General features: G+C 39.0%; 1 protein-coding gene across 3 annotated transcripts in view; it reads left to right on the top strand.

The window, feature by feature from the left end:
* prkcbb (protein kinase C, beta b) overlaps nucleotides 1–10,956 on the top strand; it is a 139,278-nt gene that overhangs the window by 126,065 nt on the left and 2,257 nt on the right. For 2 of the 3 annotated variants that reach the window (XM_016487667.1, XM_016487665.1), the window contains one exon: nucleotides 4,591–6,750. The exons of the other annotated variant lie outside the window; for it this stretch is intronic. In XM_016487667.1, coding sequence (XP_016343153.1) covers nucleotides 4,591–4,749 — 159 coding nt within the window. In that variant the 3' untranslated portion in view covers nucleotides 4,750–6,750. Of the gene's footprint in view, nucleotides 1–4,590; nucleotides 6,751–10,956 lie in introns of those variants that run through there. 3 annotated transcript variants of the gene reach the window in all.

Below are 10,956 nucleotides of genomic sequence, written 5' to 3'. Positions count from 1 at the left end.
TGTGAGAGAGAGAGTTGTAAATGGGCAGTGTTTAGCACAGCGGTCTTCAGACAAGCCGCTTGTCACATGTGTGTCTTTAATAGCAAGGGCTGTTCACAGTGGATGTGGCCCCCTGATGCTAATGACTGTGGACAGGTGATTTTAAGAGGACACCAAAAAGCTTTTCCCTCAATTTTCAGGGGCCGATGAGACGCAGGTCGTTCGACTCTCTCTCATATAGATGGCAGCGAGCGGGCAGATCCATAAGTCACAGCCTCCCCTGATCGCGTTTGGAAATACTAATGCATCTGCGGCGGGGCGACAGGGGTCAGGTGGCTGCTGCATGGGACCATTAATTGAGTTTAAATTAGAGGGGCTTCTGAATGCAGAGGTACAAGATGCTGCGCGGGGTGATTTAATGGTTCCCACACACAGATGTTATGCCTCAGTGCTCTCACTGTCTGTCACTCTGTGTGTTTGTGTGTGTATGGCAGTTTAGTATTTAGAGGTAGTGAGTGAACTTGCCAAGAAAGTCTGAGCTTTGATTGCACCTCTGTCTTATATAAGATGTATTGGTTGTAAATCATTGACATGGTAGTCAGAATCCTCTTGCTGAAAATGCAGAGGCACATCTAAAGCTATTGTGTTTGCTGCCAGGTCCACGCTAAGGATTCTGGGCTAATGGTACAGTCAAGAAAATGAGGTAATTTCATGCTGTATGAAGTGGGGCTTTTAAAGGCTCAAGCTTTTGTTGGGCTGCCCAGTGGCGTAGGGAGTGTTTATTTGAAGGGGTTTGGTCTTACAAATGCTTCTGTTTACCTAGAACTCAGGTACAGGCTGTCTTAAGGATGTGATAAGTGATCATTTAACATGTTTTTGTCAATCATGCAGTGAGGGATTATAAACTTTTTTGTGCATAAATGCATGTGTGTATACACTACGCTCAAAATCTTGGGGTCAGTAAGATTTTTTTAAAAGAAATTAATGTTTTTTATTAGCAAGGATCCATTAAATGGATCGAAAAGTGGCAGTAAAGACATTTATAATGTTAAAAAGTATTTCTATATCAAGTAATATAATCTTCTTTTGAATCTTCTATTCATCAAAGAATCCTGAAAGACAAAAGGTATCATTATTTCCACAAAATGAATAAGACATTTTTCTAGTGCACCAAATCAGTAATGACTGCTGAAATTCAGCTTTGTCATCACATGAATAAGTTATTATTATCATTATTAATAAGTTAAGTTAAAACAGTTATTTTAAAATGTAATAGTGCTGTTTTTTTGTTCAAATAAATGCAGCCTTGGTGAGCATAAGAACTTCTTTAAAAGCATTAAAAGATCTTTCCGACCCCAGTCTTCTGAACAGTAGTCTATGTCACACACTGAGGTGAGAAATGAGCACTCTGTACTGGATTAATTAGATCTAGATTATGATTTATTCACATTAGTTTAAGTGCTACCACTTGGAATTAATCAACTGTACAACTGTCTGTTGCATAGGTCCATTATTTATTTATTTTTTTTGTAAAAATGTTTAAGTTCACTAAATGTAATGCTGTAACACTGAAAATATGTGGAAATGGGAAAAAATTGTATATTGTGACAAGTTTTGTGCAAGTACATTTCTTTCATTTTGAAGGAGCTGTAGTGAATGGACCCAAAGTTGATTGCCCTCCCATTGTGCTCATTAGAAGCAGAACCCTATATAGACTTTCACAAGGTCTTCACTCTGATTGGTGGAAATGATGAACTCCTGTGAAGTCGAAAGCTTGTGATTTTGTCCTGTGCAGTGGGTCTGTATGTAATATGTTTGATCCATGTGCATCGTATATGATCTACAGTGCTGGTGTTGATTCTCCACTAATGACTGCATGGTACATCACAAAATATGCAGCCACAATATGTTGTTATAAAATAATGCATTCATATGTTGAACAGTAATATGCATCACATCGTGAGCTGTCTCAGCTCTAATTTTCACCACTTGCCAGTTTTTCCTCTTTCATTGTGGCTGCTCCAACTGTATTGTTTGCCAAGGGAGAGGTTGCAGAGATACCTCATCATGGGCCAGAGGTAGAGAACTGGCCAGGTTTGGAATATTCTGGTGGTTTGACTTTGCTTCTGAGTCCTATTCATGAATATTGCATGACGGGCTGTAAAAGGTGAGTTTTGATATCGTACTGGACTGCCACTGATCAATGCTCTCCATGTAAAGGTGTCCGCATGTGTGAACAGTGCAAAGGATTTCACTCTCATTTACAGATTCGCTTGCGTGGACTTACCTGTTTTTTACCATTATGATGAGCGAGCTATTTAAATGTCACTGGAAGTGCAATAGAACATTGGAATTTCAAAAGCTGACATTTGAACTGAAGCGTATGTGTTTGTGGTGGCATTAATGCTGTTGTTATTGTTTTCACTGTTGTTGTTTTCAAAAGCATCATGAATGACACCCTGACACGCCATTGACATCTGGAACATATTTCTGTATCAGTATGAGTGTAAAGGTCTCACACGCGCCTCCATGAATTCATATTTTTCCAAGTTACACCCAATCCCATGATGGAAAGACCAGTTTCCGGCTACTAATTTGGCTAATGTGAATTCCCATATTGGTGCAGCTGGTGGACCAGTGGAAAAATGCTGGTCAATGGGCTTCATTAGATAGACCAGATTGGTTCTGTTATCATTTACTCATCTTGTTGTTCCAAACTTTGTCTGACTTTTTTGTGGAATGCATAAGAAGATATTTTGAATAATGTTCTGTTTGCTCTTTTACAATGAAAGGGGACTGAATCTTGAAGCTTTGAAAAAAAAAAAAAAAGATGCAAAAGCACCATAAAATGAATAATATACAACTCGTGCACTATTTTTCATATGGCTTCGGAAGCAGTATGATTGCTTGATGAATAGACTGAAGTTATTATTCACTGATAATCTTCCCCTCCAGTGAGCTGTTAACCACTGCAAACAGATCTTTGAGTCAGTCAGCCTGTCAGTTTTCTACTCTCCTCTATTTTCATCAAAAATAAATAAAAGATCAGACTGAAATGATTATTTATACATGAATCAGATATCATTACTTTTCAAGTGTTTTCAGTGAAGTCAAGATTTTCTTTGAATAATGAGTTAAATTTTGTTTCTCTAGAGATCATATGGCTTCAAATATAGCACTTTAAGTTGTATGGACCATCTGTATGTTTCTTTTATGGTGCTTTTTGCTGTTTTTGAGGAAGGTATTTAAAAAAAATATAGCTTTGGAATGACATGAATGGGAGTAAATCATGACAGACTTCAATTTTTTTGAGTATACTCTTATAAATAAAGGTTCTTTATTGGCATTTATGATCCCTTGAATTACCTCTAACATCTATGGAATCTTTCCATTGCACAAAAGGTTATTTTTAGTTGAAAAAGTTAGTTTTTCAAATTAAGAAACAATTTATCTTTTAAAGGGGTCATCGGATGCCCATTTTCAACCAGTTGATATGATTCTTTAGGGTCTTAATGAAAAGTCTATAACATACTTTTGTTAAAAAATATCAATGGTAGTGTAAAACAACACCCTTTTTACCTTGTCAAAAACAGCTCTGTTCACAGCAAGCCGTTTCAGTGCATGTCCCTTTAAATGCTAATGAGCTCTGCTCACCCCGCCCCTCTTTTCCGTGGGGTGACAAGCTGTTCTCTGAGAGATTGTAAACTTTAGCCGCATTCATCGTGAAACTTGCTAACTAGCACATTATTAGGAAAGGCGATTTGCAAAGATTCATAAAACTTGTACTCACTTCTTCTGGAGGTGAGGCTGGATCACAAATGATTCACACGAACATAGACACATTTAGGTAGATTGGGGGCGCATTCCCTTCAAAAACAAAAGTAATCCACTGCGTCTTCAGTAGCTCAGATATTGAGAGTAAATGACGACTACTATGTTCATTATTACATCCAACAACAAAGCACCTCAATCGCTTAGGAGACATTATTGTCTACCCCTGCTCCAGCGTCGAAACAATGGCGGACTGTTCACAGCTCACTCAGGGCAGGTCAATGCTTAAACGCTAGTGTCAATCAATAGTCGTGGGAGGGGCCTGGGTCTGTGTGACGTCACACATCCAAGAATCTGAGAACGGCTTGATTTGAGAAAGGGGTTATCATTTATCGGGATTTAAAAAAAAGCACTGGGTGGATTTTTATCATTAGAGGGTGGTTGTGTACACACACTGCCGAGATTTCAGTTCGAACATGTAAAAGTGAATTTTGCATCCGATGACCCCTTTAAGAACTATCCACTAAAAGGTTCTTTGGGTAACTCAGAAAGGTTCTTCTATGTAATCCCTATGAAAATTCCCTTTTGGAACCTTTATTTTTAAGAGTGTAAACAATCACCCAAAGCTATTCCAGCAGCCTTTTAGGGACATACAGTATGCTGGTCTATTCAACAGGATAGGCTATCCATGTATCCAGAACTGCTGTTCAATAATCTACAGTACCCTTACATTCACATCCATTCTCATACTTTTATTTGTTCTCTTTTACGTTCTACTTGACCATGTTCATCATCCCCCATCCATTACATGCCTCTCTTCTTCTTCTCTCCCTCCTGCAGTGTGGCCGGGATGCAGAGAACTTTGACCGCTTTTTCACCCGCCATCCACCGGTTCTCACCCCTCCAGACCAGGAGGTCATCATGAACCTCGACCAAGACGAGTTCGAGGGCTTTTCCTTCATAAACCCCGAATACCCTGCCATGGAAGCCCAGAGTTAAGGGCGACCTCCTAAAACTAACCCAGCCCTCCATCAAACCCCCTCTTCATCAAACCTCCTTACGTTTATGTATCATACACTCCATAAAACGGGCACGTGTATGTACATAAACAGCCATGCACAGAATCTAAACCATCTATATACATATGCATGCGAAACTTCGATATTCGTAGATTAGCCTGAAGGTCGTTGTCGGCTTTCACGACATCCCATTGAGTGTGTCCATGCTGGAGGAACGTTCGAATCTAAAGGCTGTCTTTATACTATTTGTACTCTACAGCTTTCCTGAATGTGGTGTGTATTGCATAGCTCTCTTCTAAACTATCCTCAGATGTGTGTGTTTCGGGCACCGCCAGTGTTCCGATTCAGCCATTTGCACTAAAGGTGCATGAATCGCATATGAGATGCACAATGGCTAGCCTCGCTCTCCTTATCCAGCCTGTGACAGTGATATTCTGCTGATTTTTATACTCAAACCATTTTGCCTGTTTCAAAAAGAATGCAAACTCAAAAGGTTTTTGCATGACGATTTTGTTTTGCCCGAACTTTTATGATACATATGTCGTTAGTTAGCTCTGTAGTGAACCCTAGTCTTGCTTTAATCTCTGACTTGCATTGTACAGACAAGTACATAACAGAAATTGACCAAAGTTTTTCTTTTTCTTTTTTTGGAAGCATGAGTAAATCTGACTTTTTTAGGATGCCTGTATCCTGTTTGCGTGTATGTATGGGCCAATAGAGCTTAATGGATGTGCCTGATTGTGGTAGTGATCTGCTTTTTTTTGCCTGATCATCTCACACCATCAGCAAACACTCACCCATGTACAAGAAGCATGACTCCTGTGATGGTTCCCGTTGGCTCTTCCTTGTTTAACACTTGACTTCTGCTTGAAGGTCAGCCGGATTTTATCGAGAGGTATTTGACAGGCACATTAAATATCAACTACCTCCTGCTTGAGACAATTACAGATTGAGACAGGACGAGAGAACAAGTGCTAATATCAGAAACGAGCTAGCGCTGTAGCCAATAACCATGTATTACTGACCCCTATGTTAGATATGCATGTTTTAATGGGTACGATCAGGAAGCATTTTTCAACATCATTGGGGTTTACGATGACAAAGAGATGAGTAGTCACCCATGGGTAATATCACAGAATTATACCCTGTATTTCATTGAAGAGCTTGTGTATGAGCAAATTAGTCTAGTTGGGACGCACTGATATAGCTTCACTTCGCTTGAATGATTCCGTCTTGAAGCTTGTCAATAGAGACCCGCCGCATTATATTATGCTGAAACTTGTTATGTGAAAACCCTGAAAGAATACCACAACATTTGTGTGGAACACAATATTGCGCTTCGAAGGCGAAGAGAAGAACAGGATATAAAGACGACTAATAATTTGCAGCACAATTAGACGGTGTAGCTTTGGAAATAAAAAATTTCAAGCGTGTAAACATTGCTCATAAGCGACAATAGGGGTCCGTTGAAGCTATCTGTTGTTGTGTCAATGGGTCCAACACGGGCTGGTCAGTGCTTTAATATGGTGTCCTAATTTAGCATGCTGACAACTCCGATACGACAGTCGGTTAGAAACGCGAGCACTGTTCATGTCAGCGGTAACAGCAGCGAAGTCCCTGTGAGGAACAGATACCGTATCACTAAATGGAACTGGAAAGGCCACAAGAGCCACACATCCACAGAAACGGGTCAGATCCTCTCAGTTCCCTGAGCGGTTATCCGTGCTGACTAGCAGCCAGTGACTTTTATTGGAAACCACTGGGGCTTCATATCATATCTTCATCATAGGATTTCAGGGAAGGGATAACCTGTCTATAATGGTGAAGGTTTCCAGATCTGTTGTGGTTTGCAGGATAAGACACTTTTGGTTAAAACAAAGAAGAAAAAAGGACAAAAAAAATTTGTGCATTTGTCATTTCTGCCAAAACATATAGCGAGCAGTTCAGTGTAGGGCTTTGATATTCTTTTTTTTTTAAGTGTCTTAAAATAATATAAGCAAATAAAATGTGTCAAATGTTCTTAAATGTATTTTGAATGAATTTTATGTGGTCAGTATTGTAGATAAAAATAAATGAAAAGGGGGGATTTTTGTGTTTTCTATACCTTAAAATGTGCATAGAAGCTTTATGCATGAATTACAGAAAACTAGCCTAGTGTTTTAGTGAGTGCTCTTGACCTTTCTGTGTGCTTTGCTTCATACATCCTCAATGCTTTTCTTGTGCCAAAGTATTTTCCACTAAAAACCACGAGTATGCATTTAAATAAAACTGAAACATCAATAGCCTTTGTTTGGTTTTGCGTAGTTTCCCTCATTGTAGTTTTGAGTGTATATAACCATGAAATTCAACCATGCCTGTAATATGAACTCTGGAAACACAAAAGACTGTTTTCTATTCTAAGACCCTGATGTAACATTTTATTAGATCACATAAAGCATTATTTGTATGTGTTTCTGAACCGCTTGGCAGAGGAAGTCTTGTCAATTTGCTCAGAGCATCGCCTGACGCCTGTATAAAACCAACTTGGACGGTGTGCAGCACGTGCCCACGCTAAGCTCTGCATATTTCATGCCTGCCACTTAACATGAGAACATTTCATCCTGTTCCACCACCATTCAGCCAATGACATATGGGAAGAACATACATAAGGGTGGGTGAAAACTAGAGAGACGCTTTATATGCCGTATTAAACATGCTGCGAACGCTTATTGTGAAAATTGGGAGTGGTGGATGGCCTGCTTATGTAAGTAGCACCGTAAAAATTAGCATGGGGGTCTCGGAGATCTTTCAAACTTGTTGTTTTTACATGTATGCGGTACACAGTTGAGTCTGGCGCTCCGCATAAGAGTGTTAATTAATTATGAATGTCGCAGCCTCAAATTAAACGAGTCGGTTAGCACGAAGTGTGTGCGGCTTAGCTGAAAACAGGTCAGTGTTTGATACTGCTGTTTTCTTCTTGCGCTGACATCAGCTCGCCGCTAATCCGCTCCTTTATAGAAAGCTCTGTGCTTTCGAATCGCACAAAATTACAGCATCACGATTGGAATTAAAGCCTGGCAAAATGAACAGCTTGGATTTAAAGGAGGGTGTCTCTCGTCTTTTCTCTCCTATACCTGAGAGCTTTTTTTTATTATTATCGTTCCCTTCGGGGCTTTTGGTACAGCATGCATTTCAAACTCTATCTCTGCTATATATCTGTATGAAAAATTCAGATGGGCTCTGCTGAGGTTCAAACATCTCATCCTGGTATTCTCGATGTGTCGACGTCCCTTGTTCCGCTGTCATCCACCACTATCTTATATGTCCACGTGTATCATAGCCTGTTTATGGGAACTGAGCTGCCCAGTGCGCCCGTGCTAATCTCATTTTGTCAAACAGACCTGTATCTAATCAACACAGAATGGCACTGGCCTGCATCAGCATGGCAAGCTAGCATGGATATTCCTGTCAACTGAGACCATTTTGGACCATCATTCATCTCTAATTAGTGTCATTTATCATTTAGACGCTTCAGGATGACAAAGATTTTGTTGGATGTTCTTTTTACGCTCTTTGATCTGTTATATCATTCTGATGCTAACGGTTTACACATTTTTTCAGTTCCTGGTACCCAGCACTACACCTGTGCCTTCATGCCTCCAACGGTCAATTGCCAGTTTAGGTATCTAAATGTGGATTTATGACTGATGCTAATTGTAATGTTATATTTTAGCGCTTTGAAGAATATATGTGAAAATATTTTTAATTTGTATTTTTCAAATTTAACAACTTTTTGTTACAAATTATATTATCAGCATAACAGTTTAAAATAACATTTTTTTTGTTGTTGTTGTTGGTTTTCTTATGCCATTTAATAGATATGTACATTTTATTATAATTTTTTATATATATTTAGTTATATTAATAATGCACTTAAGTTTCAAAATTATGAAACTTTTATTTCCAGATGTTTTTTGTTTTATTCTTATTTATATATTTATTTATTCATTCACTCACAATTCTGAAACTTTGTTATTTCTGGATTTAATTTTGAATTGAAATTTTCTTTTTCATTATAATTACATTTTTTATTATTTTACTGTTATATTATTAATTCATATATTTTTGTTTACATTTTTTTAAATTCAGAAACTTTATTTATTTCTAGAGTTAAATAAAATTTTGTATCCCAGGCTTGTGGGCTGTCAGACTTTTGGACCCCACTGTATCTTATAATGTATCACACATATACATGGATCCATGCAACAGTAGACAGATTTATAGACTCATTAACTCTGCAGGATAATTACTAGATTTAAAACTAGTCATTCAGAATCACGTCTGCGTTGACCTACAGTCCTGAGGTTTCCATGCCAATGCCCAGTGCCATTTTTCTCTGAACTGTTTGGCTCTTGAGAGCCCAGGTAATCTAGTGGCCATCACTCTGGAGTTGTGGCTTGTGTGCTTCGCTGTGCTGTGGTGTGCTTGAACCAGCAAATGGACATAAGGTAGGAAATGTGCTTCTGTTGTTGTATCATATATCTTCCTCCTGTCTACTGTATTCTTTCTGTCTGGAGCTGTTTTTATCCATGAGCCAGGAGATCTCAAACGCTCTTCTGGAGTCTGGACCGTCTCTCTTCCCCAGTTTTCTCTTGTTTGATGTGATCTGCATACCAATATTTGGAGTCATATGTCTTCTCTGCATCTGCGATCTTGGTTGTTTGTAAATCCTTTTTGCTGTGCTTTGACGGCACTCTCATCCCTCTCTCTGTCTTGCTCACCTGAAAGCGACTTGTCTCTGTGTTCAGGTGCTGTGTTCATTGCCTTTAAAAAAAAGAGATCACACTGCCTTGTCGTTGTTGGTTTATTGTCTTCAAAACATACTGAATGTTTCTTTAATACCGAGCGTTATGCTGCCTAAAACAACTCTGCACTTCCCACAATTCCCTCAGGCCCACCATTGACCAGAAAGCTGAATTATTTAGCTGGAAATAATGACTTAACTGAATTGCATTGTTTTTCCAAGACAGGCTTCATTTTTGGCCTTATTATCCAAGCAGACATCCAACAGATTATGATTAATTTGTGAGAAAGGTTAGCACTCGTGTATATATTCTGGGCCACCATGATTATTCTCTGTTCTTCTCTTAATGTCTAAAAGTCAGTGTGAACTTCCAGAATGTGACATATTTTCAAGTGAAACAGGATATTCAACAAGAAAAAATTCTGAAATAGCCTGCAGCATTGGCAAAAAAGGAACATAACTTCAGAATAAGAGCAAGTTATTGCATTTTGATTAAAGATTTTAAGGTCTTGTTAAAGGGGTCATATGATGCGATTTCAAGTTTTCCTTTCTCTTTGGAGTGTTACAAGCTCTTGGTGCATAAAGAAGATCTGTAAAGTTGCAAAGACTAAAGTCTCAAATCCAAAGAGATATTCTTTATAAAAGTTAAGTCAACCACGTCTACCTAAAACGGCTCGTTCTAACACGCCCCCACATGTCTACGTCACGAAGTAGGAAGATTTTCATAACGCTGCCCAAATGTTCACACAAAGAAAGGAGTAACTTTTATTCTCGCTGTAGTATTGTTGTTGCCATGTCAACACATGTCAACATGCTGTGTGTTTCGTTGTGAAAGCGAAACTACTTTGCTTGGTCTTCCAAAAGAAGACGATATCCGCTTCGTCATGCCTGGAGCTGATCCGTGCTGGTCACTGAGGAAATACACCCTTTCAGCCAGTTTCAGCTGTTTCCATGATAGAACATCATTATAGTCAGATCTGAGCCTTATGCAAAACTCTTGTTTAAATCTCTCACCACAGTTTTGAATTCTGGATAAGACTGATCTCTCTGTATCACAGTGTTTCCAAGGGCTGACATTCACTGACCATACATACAAACACACCACAGGATAAATACTTAAAGGAACAGAGCGTCTTCACGGTAGTCTTATTTGAAATGTCACAGTTACTACAGTTCCTTCAACTAGACTTACAGTAATTAAGTCTCGCCCGCCGTGTGTGACGCTGTGTTTCGTTGTGAAAGCGAAACTACTTTGTTTGGTCTTCCAAAAGAGGGCACGGCTAGAAATCAGCGGTTAAGTTGTATTTACAACACTGTTCAAGAATAGTTCAACCCAAATATTCAGATGTGTCCAGCGCATTTTATGGAAGACTGTTTCCTGATCCTGGTAGAGTAGACTACAAT

The sequence above is a fragment of the Sinocyclocheilus anshuiensis genome, unplaced genomic scaffold (genome assembly GCF_001515605.1).
Source record: "Sinocyclocheilus anshuiensis isolate Anshui unplaced genomic scaffold, SAMN03320099.WGS_v1.1 scaffold813, whole genome shotgun sequence".
In the NCBI taxonomy this organism is placed as follows: Eukaryota; Metazoa; Chordata; class Actinopteri; order Cypriniformes; family Cyprinidae; genus Sinocyclocheilus; species Sinocyclocheilus anshuiensis.
Note: the sequence above shows the minus strand (reverse complement) of the source record. Positions and strands in the feature narration are given on the sequence as shown.